This window comes from Mya arenaria, chromosome 17 (genome assembly GCF_026914265.1).
Source record: "Mya arenaria isolate MELC-2E11 chromosome 17, ASM2691426v1".
Lineage (NCBI taxonomy): Eukaryota > Metazoa > Mollusca > Bivalvia > Myida > Myidae > Mya > Mya arenaria.
This window is the reverse complement of record NC_069138.1, coordinates 56,201,942-56,217,459: the sequence shown is the minus strand read 5'-3', so window position 1 is coordinate 56,217,459 and position 15,518 is coordinate 56,201,942. Positions and strand designations below refer to the sequence as shown.

The 15,518-nt window shown below is 37.4% G+C and overlaps 1 protein-coding gene across 1 annotated transcript; it reads left to right on the top strand.

The window, feature by feature from the left end:
- Positions 1-1,405: 1,405 nt before the first annotated feature.
- Positions 1,406-11,091, top strand: LOC128224586 (28S ribosomal protein S18b, mitochondrial-like). Its single transcript, XM_052934498.1, has 6 exons — positions 1,406-1,513; positions 5,477-5,651; positions 6,878-6,972; positions 8,458-8,529; positions 9,121-9,247; positions 10,892-11,091. Exons 1-6 carry the CDS (start codon positions 1,445-1,447, stop codon positions 11,035-11,037), a joined length of 684 nt encoding a protein of 227 aa, XP_052790458.1. The 5' UTR covers positions 1,406-1,444; the 3' UTR covers positions 11,038-11,091.
- Positions 11,092-15,518: the final 4,427 nt, after the last annotated feature.

Below are 15,518 nucleotides of genomic sequence, written 5' to 3'. Positions count from 1 at the left end.
GGCATTGAAATCTTACAAAAGAACCATTTACCGAAATTCATTACAGCTGTTCACGTCCGATCCCCTGCCATATAAGAACCCTTAGTTTTAACACATAACTCAAAAGGTATTTCAAACATGAGATATAACATATATGTGATACATTTATATCCATGATTATCAGATATATTGGAACGAATTTAATCGAAAGAAAAGCTTATATATGGAGAGATATAAAATGATTCTCTCCGATAAACCCTTGTCGAAAATGTGACCATGCATTTTACGTTAAGGTTTGATACCAAAAAGAAAGTAGACTTAAACACCATAAAGTGCTAGCACAATAATTGATGGCCGACTTAAGAATACTGAAACAGCTGGAAACGTGGGTCCATGACACTCACAGTTACTGATACTGTAGAGCAACTCCAGCACCGGGGAAACACACGTTCACTCTGTCAACGGGTGCCGATAACTCCAAGCACTGTTCATTGCCAACCATGAGCACTAGCACTGTTCAATATCATTCCATAAAATCCTCGAGAAAAATGTCAATATACAATTAATTTTTTCCCATTTAGAAGGCCAATCTTTTTTACCAGTCTTTACTCATTGTATATTTACAGTCGGTAGTTTTATATAAAAAAAAATCCGGGAACGATATATAAATTTGCTGAAGTCAAAAGGCATGCACTTGAAAAAAAAACGTCCAAAAAAATCAGTGAACAAAAGATGTTTTAACGTGCGACACCAAACACCAACAGATCCCTTCAGGGAAAAGCATGCTCGGTCCTGAAGGGGTCCACTGGTCTTCATATACACTAACTTCTAGTATTCCTACAGAGCCCGGGCTTTGCTAATTTGCATATTACCAACCAAGTTTACATCCGTTATGAACGTACTTCCGTTTATAACGGAACGTTATTATGAACGCACATCCGCCGCCTACTGCGAGCCGTTACACTAATCCGCCGCCTACAGCGGACCGTTACAGATGTATGCGATTATCTACATGTATCTCTATTTCATAAAAGATTTAAAATTAATCACGTGGACTTGTTAATTCAATGTATTCTATGACATGTTCAGTTTCATTATGATTTTAAGTGCTCATTAAAATTTAGAGAGCAACCATAAATGTAGTCCACTTAATGGTCTACAACGAGTCTTTTGATGATATTTTTACCATGGACAGACAGGGATACACAGGAAATGTCAAACTAATAAAAAAAAATGTTCATGCAGATTGTGTTAGGCCCGTAAAACAGCTTGAAGAAACAATAATGAACAAAAGGGTTATTTTTAATTAATTAAATATCTTCATGATACCTTTTGCAATAAAATATGTTTAACCTTTCTGCTTTACACAGTTCACCTGAAAAAATCATATGTATTTGGTCCTGCCTTTGTTTAGATGTTACTAGTATTGAACTTCCGCCAAAAAAGTAATGTGTTTTCGCTGGTCATGTTGTCACGAAGAATTTTCAGTGCAATTGGCAGTTTTTCAAGTTCGATTTTGTCGACACGCACAGTTGTAAGCATTCTGTTTTGATTACGTTCGATTGCACGTCTTTCAATTGATAGTTACACTCTTAATAATGACCTTGGGTGTAACAGGCACATACTGTACTCAAAAAATCAAAAACTTTTGGTCCTGTGTCATGAGTAGTATCATTGATGACAAATACAATAGCCTGCTTTAATTTGAACAGACTGCATTCAATGAGAGGTGTTACTCATCAGAACTGTGTTCAGTTAAGGTGTTTGCAGCAAACTTTTGTGAATTGGTTCCCTACTGCAGTGTTTGTGCTGTGATGCAGCAGGGATACCAAACAAAACAGTTTGCAAACTGTTGGTGTTACTAGAAGTGTTAGCCTTAACTGAATTCACTTTTATTCAGTACTGATATGATCAATCTCTTGGCATCAAAAAGACAAAGCAGACATTAGCCTTGCCACAAACCTGCATACATGAGGATTTGGTTTGTTCATATTGTAACGTGCGACACCAAACAAATACCTTCAGAGAAAAGCATGCTCGACCCTGAAGCGTTCTGCTGATATTTATATAAGTAAATTCTCAATCCACACAGAGCACAGGCTTTGCTAATTTGCATATTACCAACCAAGTTATCATACATACTGTGACGAATTTTACCACAGGCGTATTAAAATAGTTGACTGTAACCTTAAAAATTGTTGCTCTTTTTATTTTGATAGTCAGTTAGTTAAGAATAATTTTGTCCAATCAGAATGCTGATTGCAACCAATCAAAGTGCTTGGTTTTCAACCAATCGACGTGCAGTTTTAACAACCAATGAAAGCATTGCTTTGCTTGAGCGCTTTTCGCGGCATATATGAGGCCGAGTTTTTCATAATATAGTCATTCTAGATGCAGTTACCATACAGTCAACATCAAGAAATAATTGGTATTAATCAACTTGAACTTTGTAGTTGCTTATCTTAAATATTAACTATATTTACCGAAAAGCTCAGCTTTGACGTATTGTATAGTTAATAGCTGACGAGTGGACCGGGTTGTTGTTGAATGATACAATAGTTAATTTAATGTGTACACTTCTATGCTCTTGCTAGAAAGCTCAGCTATCCCTGTGAGGCATAGTAAGTTGGAACTTCAACAATCTTTCAGTGAAAGCTTTCCTGTTGGATGAAGTTAGAGCGTATTTATATTTAGATTGCCAACGTAAAGAAAGAAAGTGAACGCATTTTATGTATTTACCACGAAAGCTCGGCTATCTGGTATTTCATAACTGAGTAGTATTTTAAGTATTGTTATTTTGAAAGATACAACTCTGTGTTTTATGCAAGAAAGCCCAGCTTTCTGTTAATTCACAGAGATCACTGATAAAGCAGTAGATTTAGAGTTGGAAAATCATTTTTATAAGTTGATCATAGGCATTTTGGCAACAGGAAAATTACTTATACAGAACTTCTTCTATAATTATTTTGTGATTATTTATTTGGAGCTCAATCAAAATCATTTGTACATAATCAAAAGGTTATGTAACCTTGAGGAAAATTATTTTATAGTTTCATCTTTTGTCATTTATTAAAGAGTTCTGCGATAACTTTGATAAAATAGTGTACAGCCGCTCGGTACACTCCAAACACGTTACAATACTATGAACGTACTTCCGTCTATAACAAAATGTTATATTATGAGCACATATCAGCCGCCTACAAGCGGACCGTTACAATATTATGCCCCCTTCCAGTGTTCCAGAGGATTGCTATTCACATGTTGGTTGGTCGGTACACCAAACCTTTCAATAAATAACTACTGGCTAAGGTCACAAATCTGAACCCTTTTTAACAATTGTCTTTAAGATTTTTTTGTTGTAGTAAGTTAAAATTTGGTATGAAACATCTTTATCAACATCTGTCAAAGTATAGATTCGCGACCTTATCAATTTTATGTCGAAAATAGTTCATTTTATGGACAGTATATCAACCTTCAATTTATGCTATGGAGGGCACAAATACCGAACATGAAAAGCATTGTGCACTGAGCTACATTTTGATCTTTAAGCGTTTTAAACCATTGTATGACATTTTTAGAAAAGTACTCAACGAAACAAGATGAAACTTGGCAAGTGTGAGCAAGAAAAGCTTCTGTATTGATCTAGATCATGGAATAATCGATCACGGTAAACAAACAGCTGTTTAAGTAGGTTTTCGGGATTTGTGCCCTGTTCGGAAATGTACCGTCAACCAGTAGAGTACGCCGAGGGTGAAAGTCTTCCAACTTGGTAGGGAGGCTGATCATGATCAGCAGATAACCTCTTTACAATTTGAGGTCAAAGGTCAAGGATGTGGTGACCTTAAACACAAGAACCTTGTCTGATTGATTTATTGAGTATGCCTCAAACTGGCAGCGAGGTAGGTCTTGACCCCCTATTGATTTTAAGATAGCTAAAAGTTCATGGCTCAGGTGAGGTCAGAATGGCTCAGAGGTAAAGTGTCCGCCTCCCGACCAAGAAATCCTCGGTTTGATCCCCTGTTTGGGAAGTTACTTGTGGTCTCTCACATGGACACTCGGAAGCAGACTCTTTGAGTGTTCAAAACAAGCTTTTATCTTTCTACACAATCAAGCTAAAATAAATTGGTAAAAAGTTAAGGTCACAGTCATGGTGACCTTGAACACAAAAAGCCAGTGTGATTGATAACTAGAGCTTGTCATGACAAGCAGAATGATGACACCTATTTATTGTGAGGTTAAGGGTCATGGTAGCATTGACCATAGACACCAAAATTTTGTCTGATTGATTACCAAGTATGCTTGGTCCTACAGTCTTCAAACTTGGAAGGTTGGTCATGAACAGCAGATGAGACCTTTTTATTTTTAGGTCAAGGGTCATGGTTGCAGGGACCTTAAACACAAATCGCTTGTAGGATTGATAACTAGAGTATAGTAGGCCCTATGGTCCTGTTACTTGGTAAGGAGATTGGTCATGATCAGCAGATGACCCTATTGATTTTGCGGTTAGAAGATCACAGTCATGGTGACCTTGAACTAGAATGGTTGTGCAATTGATAGCTACAGTATGCTTGGTCCTGCTATCCTCAAACTTGTAGAAATGTTGATAAAAACCTTAAATTTCCCCAGAGACATTTAATGTGAAATTAATTGGTTGCCATTGGGTGGGCATAGATGTTTTACAAACATCTCTTGTGTTCTGATAATGGCTATCCATCTGAAAAGGCCCAATGAACAAGGGCATTTATCACATGACTGTGACAGAGCTCTCTTGCTTTTTAAGCCCTATTACCGTAATTTTAACTTAATTTTTTTCACAACAAATATGCCACTTATGGAGCCCAGCCTTCAGTCTTTTACCAGAGTTTGATTGAGAGTTTAGTTTCTTAAAACATTTGGACAAACCTTTTCACAATACTGCCGTCTGGCGGAGCACTGTCAAAACATTGTTAAACTCTTGTAATAAATCGAAGGCGGGGCTTTTTAAGCAGCAGAAACTGCACTTTGTTTTATTCAATATGGTGTAGTAAAAGAAATGTTATCTTTGATTTAAGTCTTTATTTTAAGGAAAATGTTGCCATCCGTAGCATATAAAAAAATTATGACGTTATTTATCACGTGGTATACACGCAATGAACCAGTACTGTGTCATTTTTGACAGATTAAAAGAACATCATTCTGGTTGGTATTGAACCCACAACCCCTCTTCCTTGTCTGTTTAATGGGATGCTCATGTCATGAAGATGGCAAGGGACCCCTTTAAAATTCATGTATATGGTGGTGGTGATAAACTTGTCCTTGACAACACATGTACAGTCATCAACTTCATGATATAATCGGCAGCTGATAGGGCAAGAGTGTTGGGAAGACTGTTAGGAGGGTGCATTCCAATCTCAATAAAATGTTGCCGTGGAACAGATGTCATCTATCTCAATCTTCTATTTTGGCTTTAAAAAAAAATGGGGGAGGTTAAGATTAGTGAAGAGTGTTTGTTTTTCAGCTGCTGAATGGAGTGATAAGCAGAGCTGAGCTGTGTCTATCTTGTCACTTGCTTGATGCAGAAAAAGAGAAGAAAGCACGACCACCATTGACAGACAGAGAATTCGAAGGAAAGCCTGGCTACCTAGTAGTCAAAGCCCCACTTGAGAAATGTATCGAGTACCTGAAAAGTGAATGTAAGTTGGTTTGTGGTGAGCTAGTGTGAATTTGAAACAGGCTTTCATTTGACGTTTGTTTCAATATTTCGTTCATGTACATGTACTTATATAATGTTGTTTTTTGAGACAAATTTGCCATCCCAAATGTTTAATGTTTGAAAATTAAAAAAAAATGAGCTCACAAACTGTAATTGTATGAAAGGGTTATTGTATAGACCAAATTTAAAGGAACAAACTTGATCTCATTGTTATCTTTTCCATCTATATTTTTAAACTTGTCATAATTAGGCACGATTGGATTTTCCAATTTTAGTCAAAATGATGCATTTTTATACGCCCGAAGGGTCGTATTATATTATGGCCTCCATCGTCTGTCCGTCTGTCTGTCTGTCCGTCTGTCCGTCCGTTAGCAATTCTGTGTCCGGGCCATAACTTGGTAACTAATAAAGCGATTTTCAAATAACTTTATACAAATCATCACTTCATTAAAAGGACCTCAAGCCGAATCTTCTTCGGGCGTATAATGCTCCGTTTTTCGGTGCTCTTGTTAAACATCTGTTCATAGAACTAATTAATTTTCCAAATTTAAATGTTTTCCCTACCTACTTAGCCTGTTTTATGTTTGCATGTTACCAAACCATTATAAGTTTACCTGCGGAGTCTGTATTTTAAAAAAAAGAAAGTTTAGATATTGTCAAAGCTTTATGTGTTCATCAGGGACAGTGCAAAAATCTCAACTATGGCCTTACATGTATCACACTTAAAAATTGATCAAGACATTGAAACACATTATGCCAAGGCTAATATGCACGTTTATAGCAAGGATAGGGTAATAACACTGGCTTTAATTTTAAGTGAAAAATAAACTGGCAAGGTTTGTGTTGGCTTTTAATTGCTCTTGTTTAAAAAAAGTATTATTACATAAATTATAGAAAGACATCATAAAACTGTTGAATGACTTCAGAATATCTTAAAGGGTATCTAAGTAAGCCGGATATCATAAGACGAGCATCTGTTGAGAAAAATGCAAAATATTTTCAAACCTTTGTGGTATTTGACATAATCAAAGCACACTGCATATAAGTAAGCTTTTATATTGGCCGAGTCTGTGAAAAGCCCTGTAAAACACCAATTGCATTAGGGCATGTGTGTATTTATGGACAATTATGTCATATCGAAAATGTATTGCTCATCTCATGAAATAGTATTATCATGTTTATGACACCTGACTGTTCTAAATTCAGCATACAAGGCAGTTTATGGAGATGACCCAGTATGGAAGAATTACCGACGCAATGTGGTCGGGACCTACGCTATTCGACTGAGGACAACTTGTATTGTAAGTAGGCCAACAGAAGGAATAGCAGATGATATGGCCCTTCCCCCATACAGCAAACATAGGCTGTATGGTCCGCCAAACTTTGCCTTATGGTCTGCCAATCTTGGCCGTAAGGTCTGCCAAACTTGGCCGTAAGGTCTGCCAAACTTGGCCTTATGGTCTGCCAAACTTGGCCTTATGGTCTGCCAATCTTGGCCATAAGGTCTGCCAGTCTTGGCCGTAAGGTCTGCCAATCTTGGCTGTAAGGTCTGCCAATCTTGGCTGTAAGGTCTGCCAATTTTGGCTGTAAGGTCTGCCAATCTTGGCTGTAAGGTCTGCCAATGTTGCCGGTATGGTTTGCCAATGTTGGCCATAAGGTCTGCCAAACTTGGCCGTAAGGTCTGCCAAACTTGGCCTTATGGTCTGCCAAACTTGGCCTTATGGTCTGCCAATCTTGGCTGTAAGGTCTGCCAATTTTGGCTGTAAGGTCTGCCAATCTTGGCTGTAAGGTCTGCCAATCTTGGCCGTAAGGTCTGCCAATTTTGGCTGTAAGGTCTGCCAATCTTGGCTGTAAGGTCTGCCAATGTTGGCCGTATGGTCTGCCAATGTTGGCCATAAGGTCTGCCAATGTTGGCCGTAAGGTCTGCCAATGTTGGCCGTAAGGTCTGCCAATGTTGGCTGTAAGGTCTGCCAATGTTGGCTGTAAGGTCTGCCAATGTTGCCGGTAAGGTCTGCCAATCTTGGCCATAAGGTCTGCCAATCTTGGCTGTAAGGTCTGCCAATGTTGCCGGTATGGTTCCACAATGTTGACCATTTTACCCTTCTTTATCGTAGCCCGTAGATGTGACGAATCCTGGTGCCATCTTGTATCAATAATCGTTAATTCTTTTCATAAGCCTATTTTTCATAAGCCTATCATAAAATGGACCAAATTTATGATATAATAACAGCAAAATATTTGTTTGCATTGTTCGAATGTGATTACGGTAAAAGCTTGAAAAAAAACTTTATCTCAACATTGTCTGCATAATAACTGGGGAATTTGAAACCCTTTATGCACCGCTCTTGTTCTTGTGTTTATAATGTACAAGTTGGTGCTGTAACATTTATAGGAATTTAGGAAATACCAAATGTTTCCATCGAAACAGACCGTAAATATCACTTTGAAGACAAAAATCTTAGATAAAGTCTAGGTACTGTATAGTCATTGGCATAGTATTTTCATGAGCTTTGTCAGTGTCCTATTGCAATAACTCTAGAACCTTTCAAGACATCAAATGAAACTTTGTAAGCATGTTTCCAAAGACAAAACAAACATATACAGCAAGGGCCCATAACTCATACCTTTATGATTGTTGAGTTATGCCCCTTAGACAACTAAAACACAACAGACAAGTGTAAGCATTCGCTCTGCATCACTCTTGTTATGGAATGAGTATATTTTATTGGCTATTTTGGCTCTTGGTAGGGCTAAAATTGAATGTACTTCTGTATTGTTGTTTTCAGAGGAAGGGAATTATTTCCACTGGTAGTGCCTGCCCTATATGTCGTGATGACTACCTCAAGTTTGACTATCGGGTACGGTTTGTCAGTAAATTAAAAATTTCCAAATTACACAATATGTTATGTATTTTAATTATAAATATGTGTCTGGTGCTTCAGAATAGTTATGAAGGTTTGAAACTCATACTTTGAGGCTGAAATTTTAGTGAAAAACTGAAATGTACTTTTACCTAAATGTATATTACATTACTGTTTTAATGAACTTGTATAAATTGGATGTTTAATATAAAAAGCTTCTTAACAACTCATGCAATTACTGAAATAACTTGGGTGCTCTGTAGCCATTGGTTTTAAACTGATTAAGTTTTTGGTTTGGTCGAAATGATCCAAAATTTATTGATTGGTCAAACATTTATCAAATAATAACCGATAACCAATCAAATCATTGCATAAGCCAACTAGCCAAAAGCTAACTTGTGAACAACTTATCAAAGTTTTATTCAATTGGCTGCTGAAGTTTATTTTGTGACATCGATAACTAGTACAAAGTTGATCATACAGGTTCATTTTAAACTAAAGCACAGTTTATACTTAATGTTCTAGTACAGAAGTTCTGGTATATCCAGAGACGTCAACAAGCTACATTCAGACTCTTTTATTTTCCAGCACACAGAGTTATTGAAGCAATTTGCTGCCCCGGAAACGCTTCAGGCAATGAACCCCAAAATTACAGGGCTATGTGAGAAACAGTACAAAAATCTCCAAATAGAACTCATGAAGGCCAAGGACAGAGGTATGCATGGTCTAGATACAAATAAGTTTTTGAATGAAATGTTCTGTTTTGTTGTTCATAGTCCTACTTGTAGGACGGGACCCATTAAAGTTTCACCTGCCTCATATGGGTGGGCAGGCTCAGGCAGAGTCCAGTATGCTGTCTTTATATCAAAAACTTTAGAATCCTTTGTCTAATCATCAGATTTTGGTCAGAAAATGTAACCCGGTATGTGCATAATATCTCAGACAAGTTCCATTAACAGCCATATGACTTTAGTCATTTGAGAGTTATCACCCTTTGATGATGGAAATTACCTTAAATTGGTATTGTCCTTTTAATAGAAGCCTTTTTCCAATCATCACCAAATTTGGTAAGAAAGTGTATGGCAGAATATCTCTGTCAAGTTCAATAACCAGCCATGTCGCCTCTGTCAATCCAGAGTTATTACCCTTGAATTGCCTAAAGCTGTATTTACAGTGTTTGCTCTCTAAATTTGGCCAAGTACAACCACTTATCACCAGACTTGGTATGCCGAAATAAGAAGGGGCAAATTTTGCGATAGTTGACTCTTGATATGTTTCCTATGATTTTAATTCTTATTTCTAGTCTACGCTTGTTCATTCTTACCAGAATTTTCTTCCATCCCTCAAGCTCTATATTTTTTCGCATGGCAAATCATCATGTTTTTGATTTTCTAATTTTGAAAATGAGACATTTCAATAGAAAAGTAACCTATTAGCTTACTGGTAAGGGCAGTCTAAAACAACTCAAAAAGTAAAAGACAACTTTTTTATCAAAAAGGCTGAAAAGTCATTGAGAATGATGTAAAAAAACCTTGACCATTGGTGGTATTTTGCTGAAAATACCTTTTTGTTGAACAAGCTTACTTTGTTTCCTTCGTGTTTTTCGTTATGCATATCCAAATATAATTTTATCCAAAAAAATAAACACTTTGAAAAGTTATGTATTTACTTTTTTCATTTTAAGTGAACTATCCATGTTTAAAAGAAAATAATCAAATGCACCATGTTCCTGAAGACCTTCCCAGAGAATTTGTTCAGATCTTCAGGGGATTTTGACATTAGCCCATCAGATTTTTGTTATTCCTCTAGGCCAAGATGAAATCAATTTATGCACCTTTATTTTTTGCTCAAATTGAACTTTATTGTCGCATTATTTTTTGGCATGTTTTACTTTAAAAGCATTTTACTAAATTAACGTTTCTTTTTAACAGAGAAGCAATGTTTCCAGTATGTATATGTTGTAAGAAATACTTGGGGATTTCCCCCCTCCTTAGGGCTATGGCATATACACTTTGATGCCTTGAACAATGAATGCAACCACCACATGTAAATATTACATTTGCAACATACACTACTAGCCATATAAACTATACGTTAAAATCGAAAGGGTAAACATTTGTACTTGCTTTTGACATTGAGTGTACAGTCGAAACCTGTTGGCTGGATATCCCAGGGATTGGCCAAAATACTTCCGAGCCTCACAGATATCGAGCCAAGTGGGAGAAGTTACACAGAGTAAAAAAAATGATCCTTTACATCAAGTTCAAGCCAATGAGGAAATCAAGCCAAGCGATATTGAGCCAAATGGTTTTGACTGTATGTACTTTTGTTTGATATTTTTACATTAAATGTGTTTCAGGTACTCTGGAGAAGTATTATGTACCCCGGGTGTACAACATGAAATATTACAAAGGAGCTGCCAAACAGCAGTCCCTGCTCCTACAACAAGAGCAAGCCGAGTTAGATAAAAACACTTCAGATGTATATGTGCAGTCTAAAACGTGAAAGTGTGTGCTTGTCTGTGTTTTTTGGCTATGAAAAATAAAATATACACATAAACTGGTCTAGTCCCTGTTCTTAACCTTTCTGCTTTAGATTGTCCAAATTTACGGTACCTTCAACCATTTAGTTAACTTTAAATTAGTAAGGGGACTCTGTTTCGCAAATGAATAGTAGCACATAATTGTATAATCCATTGTATTATTTTGGCCACCTCTGTCTAGTGACCATACAGAGCAAGGCTCATATTAACATCAAGTTAATTTTGTCTCCCCCAATGAATCGGGGAGACATATTGTTTTTGTCCTGTCTGTCAGTCCGTCCGTACGTCACACTTCCTTTCCGCTCAATAACTATGGAACGCTTAGACCCAGGAACTTCATACTTGGTATGCTAGTTGGTTATGACGAGTAGATGACCCATATTGATTTTGAGATCAGTAGGCCAAAGGTCAAGGTCGCCGTGACCTTGAGGTGAAGAAACAGTTTCCGCTCGATAACTCAAGATCCTTTGGTTCCAGGAAGTTAATACTTGGTATGCTAGTTGGTCATGACTAGAAGATGACTCCTATTGATTTTGAGATCAGTAGGTCAAAGGTCAAGGTCACTGTGACCTTGAGGTGAAAAAATGGTTTCTGCTCAATAACTAAAGAACGTTTGCACCCAGGAACTTTATACTTGGTATGCTAGCTGGTCATGACTATTAGATGATCCCTATTGACTGAGATCAGTGGGTCAAAGCTCACGGTCGTCTTCTAGGTCCCTGTTACCTTCAGGCAAAATGTTGGTGCTGACTTTAAGCTTAAAAGTGGTTTCTGCTCAATAACTAAAGAACGCTTGCACCCATGAACTTCATACTTGGTATGCTAGTTGGTCATGACTATTAGATGATCCCTATTGACTGAGATCAGTGGGTCAAAGGTCACGGTCATTGTCTAGGTCCCTGTTACCTTCAGGTAAAATGTTGGCGCTGACTTTAAGCTTAAAAGTGGTTTCTGCTCAAAATTTAAAGAACACTTGTACCCAGGAATTTCATGCTTGGTATACTAGTTGGTCATGACTAATAGATGACTCCTATTGATTTTGAGATCAGTAAGTCAAAGGTCAAGGTCACCATGACCTTGAGGTGAAGAAACGGTTTCCGCTCAATAATTAAAGATCCTTTGGATCCAGGAACTTCATACTTGGTATGCTAGTTGTTCATGACTAGTAGATGAACCCTATTAATTTTGAGATCAAAGGTCAAAGGTCGCTGTTACCTTCATGTAAAATGTTGGCGCTGACCTTAAGCTTAAAAGTGGTTTCTGCTCAAAAACTAAAGAACGCTTGTACCCAGGAATTTCATGCTTGGTATACTAGTTGGTCATGACTAGTACATAAACTCTATTGATTTTGAGATCAGTAGGCCAAAGGTTAAGGTCACCATGACCTTGAGGTGAAGAAACGGTTTCTGCTCAATAACTAAAGAACGCTTGCACCCAGGAATTTCATACTTGGTATGCTAGTTGGTCATGACTAGTAGATGAAACCTATTGATTTTGAGATCAGTAGGTCAAAGGTCAAGGTCGCTGTGACCTTGAGGTGATGAAACGGTTACTGCTCAGTAACTAAAGAACGCTTGCACCCAGGAACTTCATACTTAGTATGCAAGTTGGTCATGACTGGTAGATGACCCCTATATATTTCGTGCTCAATCCGTCAGTCCGTTTGTCACACTTCGATTCGGCTAAATAACTAAAAAAACACTTGCACCCAGGAACTTCATACTTAGTATGCTAGTTGGTCATGACTGCTAAATGACCCCATATTGATTTTGAGATCAGTAGGTCAAAAGGTCAAGGTTGCAGTAGTTGTTCACTACTTGATATGGGTGAATAAACCAAACTTCACTGTTGGTTCATCTCCAGTCCAAAGTTACAAATTTCATGTCCATTTATTTTTTATCACAGCTAAGACCACACAATAGGGGAGACGAGCGCTTTTTCCAAAAAGCAATCTAGTTGAAACTAAAATTTGTACACTTAAAAAGGGCATGTTAAAGCCATGTTGATTAAAGGTCAATGTCAGATATCTGGTGCCTGTTTCAACACAAATCTTGAGCACCAGGCAAAATGATCTAGATGTCATATTCTATACTGTCAGAGTGTCTCTTGCAAGAAGTTTATGGAGCGAAATCCCAGTTTTATGAATAACGCTCTGATACTTGGTAGACATTACTACTTGATGTGTATTAGACCTGGACTCTTGACCAAAGACCTACTTGTCTTGAAGAGTTTGTGCCCTTGAAAATGATTTTCACAATTTTAAGTGTATTTGACTTAATGGAACAAGCTTCTCCCAATTTTAGAAGAATAATGCTGATATCTAGTATGCGTTACCAATATGATAAGTAGAAGTAGTTGATGTACTTTCATGACCAATGGCCTATTTGTCTAACAAATAACATGCCCTTGAACATTATTTTTACACTTGGCTAAATGACTTGATGAATCTTTAATGAATAACATTCTAATACCTTGATGGTTTCTATATTTTATTCCAATCGATAGTACAAAAATAACATTAATGAAAAGCATAATCAACAGATTTTCAGTCTTGAATTGTATCGAACAACGAAGCGAAAAACAATCAAATACAATCTTAAACCATAACTAAATAACTGAATCAACACTAATATAACAATTGTTTGAACTGATTTAATACTGATTTTAAATGCTTCAAAATAGCCCATTCCGATTGTTCAGAATTTTGTTTAAGTTAATCCTGTCATTTACGACATCACTTTTAAACATTTAATATGTTGACTCAGTCAACATCTAGGCCATCTTTTCCGACACACTGTCTGTCTTCCCTGAATCTCCACCACTGTTAACATGAGCAGCAGTTGCAGTCATCTGATTTTGCTGCAAGTTTATGGCAGGCAGAGAGACACTATTCCCGGGACTCCCGACCTCAAGTTCCTTTCCGTCCGGCATAATGTACTTCCCCTCACTGTTGGCAAACAGCGGCATAAAGGCAAACTGTTGGGTATTTCCCACCGTGACGGGTACAGGTACGATCAATGGAGTCCCACGGGGTTCGGAACTGTTAGCCTGGTGTTGCATTAGGCTCATACTGATCATTGGGCCTAACATGCTCTGCATATTCATCAATGCTGCTGCCGGCTGTGGAGTAGCTGTATTCGCTGCTGCTTGGGATTGGTTGATCCTTGAAGGTGTGGACAGTTTCACTTGCCCTATTGCAGCTGATTGAATTTCAGAATTAGCTTGGTGAGGTTTTGAAACTATCTGTGTAGAAGTACTTTGTTGTTGGTTTGGTAGTTCCAGAGCTCGACTAGTCACTTCACAACTAGGACTATGTACTGAGTTCTGCTCATTGATGGTTTGTTGTTGACAAGATGGTGAGGGCTCAATTGTTTCAGATCGAACTATTGGAGAGGTGTCAGAGTTTGAAATATTTTCACAAGTCTTGGCAATCTTTGCTGGAATTTCTTCATCATCATCATCATCATCATTGTCTCTCTCCACTTTAACTATACGATAATCTTCCTCAACTTTTTCTTCAATTGCAGATTTTGCCAGTTTTCTCTTTTCTTCAATTGCAGATTGTACTAGTTTTCTTTTCTCTTCAATTGCAGATTTTGCCAGTTTTCTTTTAAGTATATTCTGGGTTGACTTTATACAGACCTCCTTTCCCATGGCAGATGCGCCCTTGTATGCGACAGGGATCGCTTTCTGTTTCTTCAAAGTCTCTTTCTTTTTCTTAATCTTATTTGGTGTCTTGGGTTGGTCACCCTGTGAAGGCTCATTTTGTAAGTGTGTCTTGGGTTGGTCACCCTGTGAAGGCTCATTTTGTAAATGTGTCTTGGGTTGGTCACTTTGTGAAGGCTCATTTTGTAAATGTGTCTTGGGTTGGTCAATTAGTAAAGGCTCGTATTCTGAAAGTGTTTTGGGTTGCTCAATTTGTTGAAAATCTTCTTGACCATCTGCATTTAGTTCAGGAAATGTTGAATTTGTACTTGTCCATGTCTTTGACTGAGCAGTTTCCCCCTGATTGCTTAGTTTACTATTCACAGATTTTAAAATGCTTATATTCTTAACCAGTCTTTTGGTTATTTTCATATTACTAGTGTTTCTATTGGATCGTTTCTTGTCAAGCCTGGTATCTTTGCTTCTTGGTTGTCCTCCTTTTGGCTTAAAGAAATAACTCTGCTTCTTGCCTCCTTTGTATTTGCTTTTACCCCAATTTGTCTCAGCTGTCATACATGCCTTCAATAATTTCTCTTGTATATTTTTGCGAGTTTTATCGATCATATCTTCATCATTGTCATCCTTTTCTTTCAATATCGGAATAGCAAGATAAGGAACTTTCGGATTATCTATCAACTTCTGTAATTCTTGCTGTTCTTGCTGTTCCTTTAAACTTGTCAGTTTTTCTGCTTGCTTTAAACATTTCATCTCATAATTACTCTGAAGCATTTTCTTCATT

Excerpts from the sequence above, each read along its gene's own strand:
- LOC128224586 (XM_052934498.1), top strand. The coding sequence starts at position 1,445 with ATGTTGTCACGAAGAATTTTCAGTGCAATTGGCAGTTTTTCAAGTTCG. Across the intron at positions 5,652-6,877 it reads CGAGTACCTGAAAAGTGAAT|CATACAAGGCAGTTTATGGA; the intron begins GTAAGTTGGTTT and ends TTCTAAATTCAG. Across the intron at positions 8,530-9,120 it reads ACCTCAAGTTTGACTATCGG|CACACAGAGTTATTGAAGCA; the intron begins GTACGGTTTGTC and ends TTTATTTTCCAG.